The sequence below is a fragment of the Sprattus sprattus genome, assembly GCF_963457725.1.
Source record: "Sprattus sprattus genome assembly, chromosome: 5".
Taxonomy (NCBI): domain Eukaryota; kingdom Metazoa; phylum Chordata; class Actinopteri; order Clupeiformes; family Clupeidae; genus Sprattus; species Sprattus sprattus.
In genome coordinates this window covers 42,711,597-42,728,739 of record NC_137924.1, presented here as the reverse complement: position 1 = coordinate 42,728,739, position 17,143 = coordinate 42,711,597, and the positions used below count along the sequence as shown (strand labels likewise).

The following is a 17,143-nucleotide window of genomic DNA, read 5'->3' as shown; positions in this document are numbered from 1 at the left end:
TGCTTTCCCTCTCCCTCCTTCTCCCCCCCATTTCTTTGTCTCTCACACACACACGCACACACACACTCATGCTGACTCACTCTCTCACCCTCTCCCTCCTCTTTCTGTCTCTCTCTGTAACCATCGTGCCCCCCCCCCCCCACACACACACAAACACACACACACACATTCCTCTTTCCCTCCTTTCTCAATGTCTGCTGCTCTTTTTGTGCGGCCCTTTGCTGCGGCCCTTTGCTGCGGCCCTGATGACATAAATATGTATGAATGTTATCGGAACAGTCCAAATGAGACTGTCTCGCAGCAGCAGTGTGATTATCATTACCTGTCTGGACAAACTAAATGGGTCGTGAACCACTGACATCAAATGGCACACCAAAGTGACTGCACAGGGAGTAGAGCAGTCACGACTTAAGTCGAGGGTTTTTCTTTTCTGAACAGGCTGTCTGATTTTTCCTTTTTTTTCTTCTCTGAAACACAATCTAAAACCATTTTGTTTCTGACAGAGGTATTCTTCATTACCCCCGACAGGCCAGTTGCTGTGAGTAGACTGATAAGTTGGTCAAACACTGGTATATTGGGTACAGCATAGGGCTAGGTCTGTGTCCCAGAGGAAACACTTCCATGGCTTATGGCCCATACACTCAGCTTGAAGCAAACAAACTAAGCTGTCCATTGGCAATTAAATGAGCCAGAAATTAGATTTGTTTATCGGCAGTTATGTAAGGACACTCAAGTTAGATGTTATCAAAGCTTCCAGCCCGGAAGGTCAGATACCTTATCAAGCGTGACTGGCAGAGAGTTTCTCATCTCTGGTCTGGGTTATGCCTCGTCAGCATCACAACCGAGAAATTTGAGCTGTCTGTCAGCGGAGTGTTCTTGATGGCACCCCTTCACTTAAAGATTAATAAGAGCTCTTGCTCGGCAGGAGGCTCTCCCTTGGTCTTTTCCACAATCATGTCACGATTAGGACTTAAATTGCAGGTGATTGGCCCTAATATGTGAGGTCAGGTCTTCAGCCATCCCTCATAAATATCTCAGACTACTAAAACAAGTTGACAGGTATGGCATCGGCCATCACAGCAAATGTGTTTCTGCCTTCCTATGGACACGTGTTCTTTTTTTTTTTTCTAATGGCTGCTCTGGGTCTGAAGCCCACTGGGCTGTCATCCAAGAACTGCATTGTGATTTGCTACCGTTTTGTTCCGGTGTTCCATCATGGCCGAAGCATCACAGTTCCACCCTGTCCACAGGTATAAAATTACCAGCAAAGTTTATGAGTGCCTCAAAAATAGAACAGAGAGATGTAGTGTCGACAAACGAAATGCAATTTTTCTAGCTAGGGTGTGGTTGTGAGGGGAACTAGGAAAGAAATAGCAACTCAAGACATAATGGACATATATATCCTTGAAGAAAACCAATTTAGTCACAGAAGGCTGGGAAGCATTATTTAGAAAAAACAACCGAGCCCAGATGGATGCCCAACTTGATCCCCATGACTCTTTACTTTGCCAGGGCATTGTTAGCCACAATGACTCAGACAGCGTAATAATGATTGTGTGTGTGGCTCTGCCCATCTGGTCGACGGGGCAATACGAGCCACGCAGATCGATAGAGACTCGAAAAGTGGAGACGAAAGAGATCTAAATGAGGTTGAGGTGTGTTTGTGTGTGTGTGTGTGTGTGTGTGTGTGTGTGTGTGTGTGTGTGTGTGTGTGTGGAGAAAGAGGCCCTTTCTCTCTCTGCCTCAAAGACACTCTGCCAGCCCTAATTATCCTTAAACATTTGCTGTCCCCTCTCTCAGTGTTCCAGAAAAGGGAATAAAGGAGCACTATTAATTCACTTTCATCTCCAGTGCTGCTGCCTCCTGTCTGTTGCCATATCATTGCCACTGTTCAGAAATTGCCACAGATCACTGCACTGCTGCTCGCTTTAAAGCCACATGCGTCCAGCAGGCAGCCTGAACCTGCCTCACCAGCCGGCGACTGAGGCTACGTTAAAACGTTGAATTGCCTGAATCTGGAAACATTTTTGGATCTGGTACCTTTTTTAATCGTGTTCACACGTTGCCATGTCAAGAAAAATCTGTGTCTACACGGAAAAGCTGGAGCATGTAGCATGCGCATAAAGTGACAAAAGACAGAAGTCGAGATCCAACTGGCAATCGTCCGATAACCCTTCGCCCACTTCGAAACTTCCGTCTTGATAAAAAAAAAAAAAAGGCTTTTGCTGACACTTTTAAAAAACGGTTTTGAACAATGGTCTGATGCAAATAGATTAAACGGTGATAGAGTGGGGTAATTACATCATCCGGTTAGAAAGTGTGTAGATCGGGCGTTTACACGAACACGGATCCGCTGGTGGGTCGAATCTACCCACTCTGGAGACCTGATTCAAAAGGTTGCAGATTCAGTGACACAATCAGCCTGGTTCATGTAAACGAGAGGCCGATTCAACAACATTTCTTTCCGGATTCAGGCAATCCAGGCTCCTTGTAAACCTGAGTCAACTCCTCAGCAGAATCAAAGCCCAAAGGACCCCCCCCCCCCCCCCCCAACATGCCTCGCTACCTTCTAACACTTGCAATTCCCACAACCCCTCTTGTTATTACTGGCACAAAATTGTCCTCTTTTCCTCTGTCTGGCTTCGCAAGCAAGTCTCTCTAGTTTTTGGTCTCGCTGAGTCTCTTAGGTCTTGTGTCTCACCGAGCTGATGTGACCCCCCCCCCCCCCCCCCCCCTCTCCCCACAGAGTTGAGCTCAGAGAACGTGCGGACGTGCTTCCAGATCATCAAAGCCTACATCTACCTTTCAGCCACCGAGTTTTTACAGGTGAGCAGCAGAGATATGCTCCTAACACTACAGAGGGAGAGCAATACACACACACACACACACACACACACACACACACACACACACACACACACACACACACACACACACAGTTTGGAAAAGGCTGAGCACAGATATGTATGGGGCATGTAATATGATTAAAAATGTAATATGTAACTTCTATGTAAGCAAAATTCACAATTGAGCTTAAAATAAATACACACATTAAGCACTCTTGCTCTGTCTTTTCCTCTGTCCTTCCCTCTATCCCTCCCTCCATCCCTCCTTCCATCTTGTTCTCTGTAGAACTATGCTGAAGGTCTATGCAAGTCCTTCTGTGACTTGATGAGGGACATCACTATGGAGGGCCAGGTCCAAGTACTGAAGGTGAGGCTCAGTTTGTCTTGTAAGCTCTGCCATTGTCTCACTCATCATAAATCGAAGGCCCGGTAGCTGACACAAAGCAGCGTCGCTTCTGACTGGGGGTCAGACTGTCCTTGCCCTCTCCATTAACCCTCCCACCACCTCTGCTGCTCAGCTATCAGATTCATCTCGTCTCCCCAAAAGCCCTGGCCAGTGACGCTCGTGATGATAATTCGTGATGATAATTAACTTTCCCCATTGTGCACTGGCTCACGAGAAGAGACGCCGACGCACTTCTCTGGGTAATTAAGGCGATGTTTAATAACCCCCGAGTTCTGCTATTAGAGTTCAGAGGACACGGCTTTGTGGAGACGCAGAGGCCTGTCAGACCTGCTCAGCACTGACCACGGCATCACAAGGAGCCTCCTGCCACTTTTACTTAGCGGAATTAACCCCCAACTGATTGCCAGGGGAAGGTGCCATTCGTGGGAAATGGAGATAGAATCAGATCGTGCCCTCACAGGCTTTTTATGCTTAGCCTACTGTAGACTTCATGGGAAAGATAACAGACAACATATGATTCCACAAACAAGTAAAATCACAAACATTCGTCATTGTTTGCCTCAACTTTGCCTTCCGAATAGGATATGGAGCTACACAACAGGTGGGGAAAAAAGCTTACAAAAACGATTTTTGTCCATTCTTCAATGCAGAATCTCTCCACAGGATTTCAATTGGATTAAGGTCATAAGGCTGGGGAGCCCATGGCAAAAGCTTTATTTTGTGTTCATTCAAACTTTTTTTTGTGGTTTTTTGATGTGTGCTGTGGATCATTGTCCTGCTGGAAATTCCATCCACAGCCAAGTTTTATCTTCTTGGCAACGGTAGCCGGTTATCGATTTAAATTCTCCTGCTACTTCCTGGAAAAAATCCATAATGCAATGTATGCGAACAATACTGCCAGGGCGTTTGGAGGACAAACAGCCCCACAGCATCAACAATCCTCCATCTTTAACGTGTGGTATTAGGGGCTCTTCTCTGTAGAATTCTTTATCACTACGCTAAACCCACGTTGAGCGTTTGGAGTCAAAGAGCTCTATGTTAGTTTCATGACTGTAGCATCTTATTCCAGCTAGAGCTCCAGTGGCATCTAGCAATCTCCAAGTGTTTTGCTTGTGATGGAAAGATAGGAATCCTTCCAAACAGTTTGTTGGCGTGGAGGTGACTATTCATTATGGAATGTGTGACCCCAAGATGCTACCATTAATTAAGATTGATAACTGATAATGTGAAAAAAAATTCATAAGCGTTTTCCATCATCTTTAGCAAGAGTGCCAATAATTCTGGAGGGCATGGTACCTGCCAACGCAGAGATGGGCAGTGAACCATAAATAAAATTGGGAACCACTGTTAATGTTTCACGCATCATAAATCGAAGGCCCGGTAGCTGACACAAAGCAGCATTGTTTCTGACTGGGGGTCAGGATGTCCTTTCACTCTCCATTAACCCTCCCACCACCTCTTCTGCTCAGCTGTCATATGCATCTCGTCTCCGCAAAGCCCTGGCCAGTGACGCTCGTGACAGGTGGATTGTTCACTGATAATTAACTTTCCCCATTGTCGTAAGTCGGGGCTGGCTCACGAGAAGAGACGCCGACGACGCACTTCTCTGGGTAATTAAGGCGATGTTTAATAACCCCCGAGTTCTCCTATTAGAGTTCAGAGGACACGGCTTTGTGGAGATGCAGGGGCCTGTCAGACCTGCTCAGCACTGACCACGGCATCACAAGAAGCCTCCTGCCACTTTTACTTAGGGGAATTAACCCCCAACTGATCGCCACCAGGGGAAGGGACAAAGCAGGCTGAAATTGGAGCCTTTAACCAGATCCTGTCACGCTAACTTACTGCACTAATTAATCCCAGGCTCCCTGCAGCACGCTGTCACTGGTGAAAAAAAAATAAATAATTTGTCACGATTTTGTGCAGTATATATTTCAGAAAGTTGTGCTGTTTTTCCGCATGTTGCTTATTACAGCTTAAAATCCAATACATTCCAAGTGGACATACATGAAAGGACCTGGGTGGTTTATATTAAATTAAATAAACATTGGGCTACAATTAATAAAATTGGGCTACAGACAGTATATGTTGTACTGTGTAGGAGGGCCTTTATAGATCCCGGGTACAGCGTGTACTGCGTGCTGTTGCTGTCGCCAACCAGTTGTGCACTGTTGTTTTATCCTGCCACCTTTGCTACCTTTGGGTCATTAACATTCTCATGCACCACGTCAGCCAACCATAGCTAAACATAAACAAAATTCCTGTGCACAATGTCAGCCGGGCAGCCCCTCCCTCTCCCTCCCCCTCTTCAACTCCTTCTAATTCATATCATGCTAAAGTATAAATACAGATACAGTGGCTATATTACTAACTGTTAATTGCTTACCTACATTTGGTTCTTTATCTGTTTATGAAATTGATGTTTACTAGCCACATTTTCTCTGTTATAGTGTGACCTTTGCCAGCAAATGCCGATGGCTGTGAAAACATTTTTCCCCATCACCATAACCATTAAGTACATAAACGTAAATAAGCCAGCCGAGCTCTACCCACTCACTTTGACCTTTTTCTTCCCCTCCTATCCTAGTCTGTCTCTGTAAGATGCTGCTGTAGTCTCTCCACCTGATCTATTTACCTGTTCTATCTCGACCCAGCCGGCTGGCTCCTAGCCCCCTAGCCTCTCCCCCACACCCCCTATGAGCCAAGGTTCTGCTCAAGGTTTCTATCTGTTAAGAGGGACTTTGTCCTTGCCCCTGTCGACTCTGTGCTTGCTACTCTGTGCTACAAAGAACAAAAGATAAGTGATAAGTCCGTGTCCTTGTCCTTATCGAGCCTCTGCTTGAAAAAATCTTCTTTAACCTCCAGTTAAGACTATAGATAGACTGACCACAGCACAAGCCAACCCCACATAGTCATACCATGCTAGAACTTTCTAGTGTGTCGCCACCACCACCAATATGTAAAGGAAATGGTAATGTGCAAAGACCAAAGCTCAAACCATTACTGTCCTGATTTACTGGCCTGGCTTTCCGCATAATGTATCAAAATGGCCTTTGAGTGGACTCAGATGAGGTGACTGCGGTCGGTTAATGGGAGGCTGATTGTGCCCTTTTCAGCTCTATATTTGAAACTGAAGTCTTGCATTTAATCCCCTACCCTTTTTCTGCTGACCTCTCAGCCCCATGTTTCCTCTTTTTGTGTTTGCTTCCCTAATTGACTGGTATCAGTTATTGATTTTAATTTCAAACTGTCTCAACAAGTGGCCATTTATTTGTTTTGTGTGGTTGTGGTCAGTTGGTCCACACAATAACCTGTGATCTTCTGGACCTTACCACCGCTCCATCTCAAGTGACTCCATAATAAATGACTTTGTGGAAGCAAAATGGCAAGAAAATTAACTTTAGAAGAACTGTCTGTTCTTGGCTTTGTTTTCATTTTTCTCTCTGTTTTTGTCTCTTTTTTTTTCTCTCTCTCTCCCTTTTTTCTCCTCCTCTGTCTGATCCAGGTTGTGGAGATTGCCTTGAAAGTAAGCCCAGTGTTGGGCTCGCACCTGTTCCAGCCCCTTCTGCCCGACGTGTTCAGGGGGATTGTCAATGGAGAGGTGAGTTCAACATGACTCACAGCCACAGGAACAATGACGCCATCGTAGGACCCCTGATTGGCCGAATGAAAAGCAAACAAACTTTCTTCTGTTGTACACTGTTCTCTTGCACACCTGCGGTTTTGTTTTCAACTTGGCGTTTTGGTGGATGTGCAACCATTACGTAAACTGTGGGTATAACATGATTGTAGTATTAGATGATAACCATGACTGCACAGTTGGAAGTGAACACACACAAGAATGGAATTTTGTCGCCCCTCAACTATATACACGCAGCCTCCACACACCCTGCATAAATTGTACAAAAAGCGAACAACTTTTTCCAGATGAGGAACTCTTTGCTTCCACCTTTAATCAAAAAGGGTTCCTGCACAAAGAAGCCTTAATCAGAGTGATTAAGGGGGTTATATTGTAGGGATAAACCAAAGAAGCTTTTCCTGCCTGCAGCGGTATCCTGTTGTGATGTCAACGTACCTTGGAGTCATCGGCCGCATCCTCCTGCAGAACTCCACCTTTTTCTCCTCTCTGCTTTCCCAAATGGCCCTGGAGTTCCACCAAGAGGTAACCACACACACACACACCACACACACACCACACACCACACACCACACACCACACACACACACACACACACACACACACACACACACACACACACACACACACACAAACACTTCTACTCTGTGACTAGACCTGGGTACACCCAAGTAATACCTTGCGCCTTCATACTTATGTTTTCCCTATGTTTTCACTTCTCCATGTATTGTGACTGTAGATGCCACCTCAAGCATCATATACATTTAGGTGGTTTTCTATATGGTGGTTGGCTTAGAATGATATTGAAGCTTTGAATTCAGGTTTTATTGAATGATCGAGGCAAGCAGTTTATGAAACAGACAAGTGTTTACGAAATCCCCAACAGTGGTCATAGCAACATCGATTGAAACGTTTCAAAGGAGACATGCCAGCAAAACGTCTCTCCGTCTCTCTCTCTCTCTCTCTCTCTCTCTCTCTCTCTCTCTCTCTCTCTCTCTCTCTCTCTCTCTCTCTCTCTGTCTCTCTCTTTCTCTCTCTCTCTCTCGTTGTGCTCAGATGGACCAGCTGTTGGGCAATGTCATTGAGATGTGGGTAGACCGGATGGATAACATCACGCAGCCCGAGAGGAGAAAGCTCTCTTCCCTGGCCCTGCTGTCCTTGCTGCCATCAGATAACAGGTGAGCTGTCCAAGATAGAAAGGCCAGGTCTGGGCGCTGCCATGTCGCACAGGCTGATACTGTCGGATGAGCAAAGGCGCAGGCTATTCCTGACAAGAATGGGAAGACGGCTGACGGCAAAATGGCTGGAAAGACTTTAGTAAAGGTTCGATTAGAGGATTGTTTATTCTCTCTTAAACACAAAACAGTTTTTGGGCTAGTGGGGTAACTTCAGAGGGAGATTTAGGTGTGTTGATTGTCTAGTCAACTACACATAAAAGCAGATCAATGCACAATCAAAAAAATTAAAACATTTTTATATGACATATATTTTATTCAGAAAGATCATTCAAACAGCTGTATGCGAGTAATCCCCACTGAAAAGGATGGCAATAAAGATGAAGGTCTATAAAAGTCTTATTGAGTCATACATGGATTTTGGCAGACTGCAGGAAACCACCCAGGCAAACAGTTTAATTTCTCCTCAGCACCAGCTGTTCTCATTTTCTTTCTCACTCTCTCTCTCTCTCTCTCTCTCTCTCTCTCTCTCTCTCTCTCTCTCTCTCTCTCTCTCTCTCTCTCTCACTCTCCTTCTCTCACTCGCTCTATGTCCCTCACTCTCACTCTTTCTGTGTCCCTCTCTCTTTCTCTCCCTCCCTCTCTCTCTCTCTCTCATTGTAACTCCCAGTGTAATCCAGGACAAGTTCTGCGGCATCATTAACATCTGCGTGGAGGCACTGCACGACGTGATGACCGAGGACTCCGAGACAAGGAGCTTCCGAGAGTAAGTCTGGCCCCCCACCACCTCCGCGCGACTACAAACCTGTCTGTCTAACGGTCTGTGAAAATGGGCAAAAATAATGGCAAAATATTGTTGCTTTGAGTCTTTTGGAGTGGTGTGAAATTATGATAATGATAATGATTACCAATTTGTAATCATATTACTCATGGTGATTTAACTCCTAAAGAGATTTAATCACAGTCAATCTTTGCCCTACCTCAGTGTAGTAACACTGCCTGCTCTTAAGCAAGGGTTTGGGCTGCTGTCATGCTATTTTGGTGCTGGCAGGTAGAGAGGGAAGATGATGAACTCAGGGGAGCTCCAGGCTTTACTCATCTGACAAAAGAAACCCATTTTCATGACATCAGCAACTCTTACTGTTGGTGTGAGTGTTATTGTGTGTGTGTGCGTGTGTGTGTGTGTGTGTTTGTGTGCGTGTGTGTGCGTGTGTGTGTGAGGGGGTGGGGTGAATGAAGGGAAAAGTGTGTGTGTGAGAGAGAGAGCTAGAGGGGAGGGGGGGTAGAGAGAGAGGCCCCTACTTCATATTTCTAACTGAGAGCAGGTGACAGATGCTGCAGGGTTGTGGCAGAATAATTATTTTTGCTGTGGCACCGTCACTATCCACCCTTCTCTCTCTCCCTCTCCCTTTTTCCTCCCTTTTATTTCGGCATTTGCAAAAGTATCATATTCTTTCTAGAAGTGCTCCTGGCTTTGTGTTCACATGTAACAAACTTCAGAGCTGCTCTATGGATTACACAATTGAATCCCTCTCACACCTCCGTATCTTTCTCTCTCCATCTCTCTTTCCCTCCCTTTCTCTCTTTCCCTCTCTCCTTTCCTCCCTTTCTCTCTCCTTCTCTTCCTTTCTCTCTTTCCCTCTCTTCCTCCCCGTCTCTCTCCTTCCGTCCCACACACTTTAGCTGCATGCTAATGACCCATTTCGAGGAGCCTAAGGTGACTGAGGATGAGGAGCCGGCCACAGAGCAGGACAAGAAGAAGAAGATGGTGAGTTTGGCCCAGGGTCCACTTTTGCAAGTTCCAACTCAAATTATTTGCCATAACTGTAATTTGCCTCCACCATCGTTCCATGATCCCAATAGACTGTGGCACCAAGCGGCCATTTAATCAATCTAATTGCTGTAAAACTGATCCTTATCTAAAAAGCAACCCGTTGACCTTGTCAATCATTTCCCAGTAGCGATAAAGTGTTAAGATGTCTCTTAAAAGGGCACCATTTGTGTTTTTGCTGTTTCTTAAACCAGCATTAAACCTTGTGAACATGCACAGAATGTTCCACACTGGACACACAAACATTTCAGCAACCCATTTCTTCTGGGCTAATGACTACACACTGATAGTAATAATTTGATACCATATATAGGAGACTCAGTCTGAGGTATGATCAGCCAAAGATTCAGGTTTAGTCTTTCAATGATGTACACCAGAGGAAAGAGACTTAGATTTCACTCAAAGGGTTCACCTTACTGTCTTCTGTCAGTCATTGTGACAATACAGACTTTTATCCTTTTACTAAAACAAGGGGTGTCACCCCATAGCTCCATCCCTTCATGAATATGTATCAAATTATTACCTGGAAGTCGTGAAGTCTAGGACCTATTTGCTCACACAGAGCAAATGGGTGTTATATCTCCAGCCATGATCAAAGACCTCAAAAGCTTTCTATTCATGAGGCCGAGGCACCTCAGATACTATAACCACGCACGGCAGGTCCAGGTCCAGAATACACATCAGAAGTTTTACATTTTACACATCATACACAATTATTTTCTGGTGCTCACTTCTTATTGGACATTTCAGTTTTTAATATTTCCATTCTTTGCTCCATTAGTGTTAGGTTTAATTAAATTAAGCTTTATCATCAGAGAGAGCTAGTCAGTTGCAGTGTATCTGAACTCATTATGTGATTTTTACTTGAAACACTGGATGTAAAAACAAGTTGTAGAAGCTAAAGTAAAAGCATCTGTAATGCCATCTGAAATGTCATTTATTAGCCTCCACTGACTTCATATAATTTCATAATCTCGAATAGGCCTGTAGTCAGTTAAGGCAGGATCTCTTATGGTTCAACATCTTTCATCAACATCTTTTCATTGAGACGAAACAGTTTACTGGTGATGATGTATAATGTGATGATGATTACACATGATTAGGATGTCTGTGATAAGGTTATGTTTACCTCTTATAGATCCAAGACTGACTTGGGACACTCATAATGTTAAAGGGGGAGAACTTGCTACAATGTCTCTTAAAATTAAATATTGAGTAAAATCACACGCTGTTGACCACGCTGCAACAAGGTCCCTTTTTATCCATTTATTTTTTTATTACAGATACAGCAGCCATGTCATTTCACCATATGAAATTACTTTTTCATCATATGGAATTTATCATTGCTCTCCTCATCACAAACTGCCTCCTAACAGCTTTGAAAGAACGATTAAATTACTGTCTCCCGGAAACTAAAAGCTGTACTGGCTAGCCAAACTTCTGATGAAATGTTCTATCTCAGTTGGGCAACAGTCCATCAAACAACTGATTATTACACCAGCCCCCCTCCCCCCACTGGATTTAATCTACTCTTGTGTCCTTTGACAAAAGTCGTTTAGCATTCACCTGAGGGAGCGTCTCAGAAAACTAAAGTTTTAGCGAACCGAAGTTTTGGCGAACTAGATGACTCCTCACGTAGCGGGAAGAGAAGTGTGTGATGTGAGAAGCCTGAGTCCGATCACACCCGGCTGATGCCCCGTGACAGTGGTGGCACGCGTAGACAGAGGCACGGCCCTTTGAGTGAACATACCGATGCTTTAGCATGCTTCGCCAGTAATTACCTTTTGCCGAGTGCTGACAGCAGCTTGGCACCTGTTGTGCCGGTGCAGTCCTTCATTCCTAAATGCTTGGGTACTTCTTAGGTACCTGAAGCTATACTTTACATCACGTACCATTTCCTTGAATCCATAGTTTTTTTTACCTTCGCTTATGCACATTGTTTCTGAGTAATTGTTTCTGCAACAGTTTGTTCATAAATTATGACCACATGGACAATGTTTTAGTCCCAGCTAATTACTTCATGTAAAACAACCAGATGATACATTAACATGTATCTGTAAGTCAACATCAACAACAAAGAGTCTGCTTAACGTTAAATATTTACATATTACAGAATTGCACATATTAGCGTAGATCACAAAGTTGGAATGGAGTGCTCTTTTCTCTCTTGTTTCGCATGTCGTAGTGATGGCAGAATATATTCTTACTCAGCAATGTTGCTTTTACCTTGGCTTGGAGGCTGGACGACTTGGTTAAAATCAACAGACCTGGATCATGTTCACCGTAATTAAGTTACCTGCTGTATACGTCCCTAAGGGCATTAATGGTACAAATGTAATGTACTTTCTCATGGAAGCACCCATGTCTACTTATCTTATTACCTGTCTTATAAATCTGCACAATGATCTACTGGCCCCTCACCCTAATGTTTTTGTGTCTGTGCCACTATATTTCATGGAAAAAGTCCTTCAAGAGTGATTTGTAACACGGGTTGAAATGGATCAAACAGAACATGAATCCTTGGTTTATGGCATTTGATGTCAGCCTGGGTTAACGCAGCCTTGGGAGAGATGGATGAGCCGAGTGAGCAGACAACTGGACATGTGTCGGATCAGACAAAGCCTTCCTAATGTCCTGCCAGCACTTACCACCATCTGGAGATATCCTATTAGTTCACTAGAGCAGGGATTTCTTTTCCCCCCGGAAAATAATGTATACGTCAACTCGCATTTAGAGAAACAGATTCAGGTTTTGTCAACTAGTTTTTATTCTTCAGATAAGAGGTGGTCATTCAGTCCTACGACATGAAAGTCTGAGACATAAATACCATTTTGATGGTCTTGGGTGTTAGCCAGATTAAGTTTTAGCTTTTAAACCCTGTTGCAATGTCACCTCTAAGAGGAAATGACAGCATCCCGTTTATGTCCTCTCCTGTCCAAAACAAGAGGTTAAGGAAGTGAATGAGCGGCTATTTCACAGATTGGTCTTTCAATCACTAATCAGCACCACGTGTATTAAAGTGCTACTGGGCCACTATGCAGCTGGCACTGTGCACTGCTGTGTACACCTTGACAACAGTAATATGGACTTAACGGAGCGTGTCTCCTTTGATGTTCTTCCCAGACGAAACTTCATTCGCTGGCAGCCTGTGTAAAAATGAATGCAGACAACCTGCATTAAAGTCATTTGGGTTCCATTTTAGGAGCCGGTGAGAAATTGGCAGCCTCTGTGCTTTGCCAGCAAAAACGAAAACACAATCATCTCAAACTTTCTGAACGAGTTTAAAAGCAGAGCAATAGATGCAGGGTCACAAATACAAGCGCGTGTCTCACACCTGCAGAATACAGAATGCAGAAACACGCCGGTGCTCGACATGACTTGGGTGAAACCGCACAGCGTGGCTGCCATCTGTGAGTCCGGTCCAATAATTTAACTTCCCACTTTTCCCTCCCAAGTATTGAAACATGGATTGAGTGTTTTCCTTGTGAAGCCTCAAGGCCAAATCCAATTATTGAAAACACATGATTCATGCCCTACTGAAACCTAGTCTTTCTGGGATGTTCAGGGACATCTAGCACAGTGTTAATCTGGAAGCCAGTCATTCATCTAAATTTATGCTGGCATTCCTACCGTTGGGGGGGTGCAGCGGATCGGTTTTAGGTGATAAATGTTGACATGATTTTGGCCGAGTTGAAATGAAAAGCAGCATAATAGCAACTCCAGGCATGCCATCCCTGATTTCCCCCAAAGTTGGTTTCACTCAGCACTCTTGACTGCGGCTATAAAGAGGGAATGGCATGGATTGATTGTTATCCTGTCTCACTTGTCCATTACTGGGTATGCCATGCTCTCTGGAGCATCAGTCTTCCTTCTGGTAACTCAGTTTCTTCAGCGTCTTGTTGGACTATATTGACAGGATCATCTGTAGGTCACCACCCATGGATAAAGTACTGAACATTCAAAACTTGTATTATTTAGAGGCTGCCTTGGGCAGCCAGCCACGATTCATAGCTGAATATCTACTGGACAAGACGTTCAGCTAGTCAGTGAGGATGACCATTCACTACAGGTGTGAAGCTTCACTGGCCACACAGTTCGATTTGATTATGATTCAAAGGGTAATTCGATTATAAATGATTCATCTTGGCCTCCATATTTTTGATTCATCAATACAAGCAAACTATTTTCACCTGTTTAAAAAATGAGAGACTAACACTAAAAGCTGTTTCCTTTTTCAAAGAAGACTACCCAGAAGTAGGCTGTGTCTAAAAGCTAAATGTGTTCTAGCCTAATGCATTGTTAATACATATTCTATAACAATTCAATTGTTTTCACATTTAAACAAAGCAAAATATAACATGAAAATAGCTGGCTCTTATAAGAACAAAAATGATTATCTATACCACAAGGTAATACACAGAAATTCATATGTAGGACAATTATACAACAAAACATTACGTATACATACAAATGCATTTAAATTATGATGAAACTAACGTGTTACTGCACCTGGCTAGCATCACAAGATCTAGTGGATTGTGTACATGGATAGTGTATTGGCAGCATCTGTAAATTAACCTTTCACTCTCTGATATCTATGACGGTTGCAGTGGAAAGATTTATGCGCTTGTCTAGCGTTATAAGACCCAAAGAAAGGCTTTTCCCAGTGTTATCTGTAAATTCATTTTTAAAATGGGTTTCAACAAGTTGTTTACAAGTTATTTATCGCATGTTATTCAATTACATTATTTTAAAGAAACTGGTTGTCAGATTTTTCTGCATCCGTTCAGATTATTTCACGTTAGCATTGTGATGCATCAATGATTTTCTCCTGCCATCAAGAATTGTCATTTGTTCAATGTATGGGGAAAAAAGCTATGTAATACTTAGCAATTGATCCACGATAATAAACATATAAGCGTTAAACGCTTCTGTCAATGGCTAAAAATAACTGTTTTGTTGATCACATTTACACTTTTGCAACTCAACTAACAAACAATACAAAACATAATTCACTCGTAATGATTTGTTTCCTAAATAACCCCTACCTTAAAGTTGTCTTAAGTAGGTTACGCGTGGTTAAATATGTCTACAAATGCTTTTATATTCCTGTCTTGGCTGCCCTCTTAGTGTCTCTCCTGTGCTTCTCTCTCTGGAGCAGCTGGCCCTGGAGGACCCCGTCCACAGCGTGTCCCTGCAGCAGTACGTCTACGAGAAGCTGAAAGCCCAGCAGGTGCTGATGGGAGACCAGGGCTTCCAGGCCCTCATGGAGACCGTGGACACGGAGATCGTGCGACAGCTTCAAGAGTTCTTGAAAGGACTGTGAAGGTCTGGACGCCCCTGGCCTCAGGAGACTTAAGAGGGAACAACAACAACAACAACAACATCAAAAGTCACCTTACATTGCCAATTATGCGCCATCTTTTCAACAAACACTACCCAATGAACAGTGCTTCCATTCAACAGTTTTTTCAGTTTTTTCCCACCATTGTTTTGTACTCTTTGGTCGATCAGCCAACGGAGTGTTTGTATTCCAATAGAGGGGAAGCACTGTCTAAATACAGTGGACATGAGTGGAGTTGTCTCTACTACTATTATTTTGGTTTGTTGGAAAAAAAACAGCCCCTGTAAGACATTTTGGATCCATGAACTGGTGAACACAAGGGCTGTTACTATTGTAAGAAAAAGAAATGTAATTTTGTAATTATGTAAGATTGTGCGGATGATATTTTTATTTTGATCTCTATTTTGTTTTCTACAAAAACCCCTAATGTCAACACAACCTAACTACTGTTGGATATTTTCATAATAACTGCATAGCCTGCAGATAAGATGGTTGTTTGCTTTAACCACAATTCTGTGCTGCTACTACATACGCTCCAAACCTGTCGTCCTCGAAAGGCAAGACACAACATTTCACATTGTCAAGGGAGTTTTGACTAGGTAGCAAGATACAACAATAACTATGATTTCAAAGCATATGCTTTGACTGCAAAAAAGGTTGTTTGAAAAAAATGTGTGTCCTTAAATGAGAGATTTTGGGGGTGAATTTTACTCTAGTGAAATCTTTCACTGTGACTAGCTTTGTCACTACAAAGGCCTTATGCTGTAGCCAATAAAGAAAAGAGATCATTTGCTTTTCCTTTTTTTCTGCTAACACCACAGCACGTGTAGATCTTATAAGTCTCCACAGTGGTGACCTCGTCCCCCAAATTGGCAAGTTTAACATTTCAAATGGAGCCAAGTGAAGCTGTAGTATTTATAAAATGCCAAGAATGAACAAATTATGAATGCTTTCACAATGAGGCATTTTGAAACTGGGCTCTGGTCAACCTGCTGTTCCATTCATCTGCATTGTAATGGAACCCCACTGCACCTGTGACATTTGCAGGCTAATCACAGGAGCGGAGGTCGGCCATTTGGGATGTTATTCAGCGTGAAGGGGTGTTCTTTACAAAGGTGGTATTTCTAGTCTCTGGAGGGAAAGAAGTAGTATTCGCTAAGTTGACGTTTAGTTGTTCTAGTCATTGAGTGTATCACTGGTTTTGGTCTGTTTTAATGTAATTTAGCCCAGCTGGTGGTATTGAGTATATTTTAAAACTGTAAATCACATAAAATCACTGCACTACTTTGATGTAAAGGCAGAATTGATGATGGCAAGCACCTTTATGAGTGAATACATACAGTGCATCCGGTAAATATTCACAGCGGTTTTTCCACATTTTGTTATGTTACTCCCTTAATCCAAAATGGATTAAATTATTTTTTTGCCTCAAAATTCTACACACAATACCCCATACCTTTTTGACATTTTTGCAAATCTATTACAAATTAAAAAACGAAATTAGAAAATAACATGTACATAAATATTAACAGCCTTTGCCATGACACTCAAAACTGAGCTCAGGTGCATCCTGTTTCCACTGATCATCCTTGAGATGTTTCTACAACTTGATTGGAGTCCAGCTGTGGTAAATGTAGTTGATTGGACATGATTTGGAAAGGCACACACCTGTCTTTATAAGGTCCCACAGTCGACAGTGCATGTCAGAGCACAAACCAAGCCATGAAGTCCAAGGAATTGTCTGTAGACCTCCGAGACAGGATTGTATCGAGGCACAGATCTGGGGAAGGGTAAAGAAAAATGTCTGCAGCATTGAAGGTCCCAATGAGCACAGTGGCCTCTATCATCCGTAAAATGATGAAGTTTGGAACCACCAGGACTTCCTAGAGTTGGCCGGAGGTGACCAA

General features: G+C 43.3%; 1 protein-coding gene across 1 annotated transcript in view; it reads left to right on the top strand.

Moving 5' to 3' along the window:
• ipo11 (importin 11) overlaps positions 1 to 16,002 on the top strand; it is a 75,867-nt gene extending 59,865 nt beyond the window's left edge. Inside the window, exons 23-30 of the mRNA XM_080838980.1 lie at positions 2,747 to 2,826; positions 3,133 to 3,213; positions 6,755 to 6,850; positions 7,298 to 7,411; positions 7,943 to 8,064; positions 8,732 to 8,827; positions 9,745 to 9,829; positions 15,054 to 16,002. Coding sequence (XP_080695106.1) covers positions 2,747 to 2,826; positions 3,133 to 3,213; positions 6,755 to 6,850; positions 7,298 to 7,411; positions 7,943 to 8,064; positions 8,732 to 8,827; positions 9,745 to 9,829; positions 15,054 to 15,218 — 839 coding nt within the window. The 3' untranslated portion in view covers positions 15,219 to 16,002. The remainder of the gene's footprint in view (positions 1 to 2,746; positions 2,827 to 3,132; positions 3,214 to 6,754; positions 6,851 to 7,297; positions 7,412 to 7,942; positions 8,065 to 8,731; positions 8,828 to 9,744; positions 9,830 to 15,053) is intronic.
• The last annotated feature ends 1,141 nt before the right edge of the window (positions 16,003 to 17,143 follow it).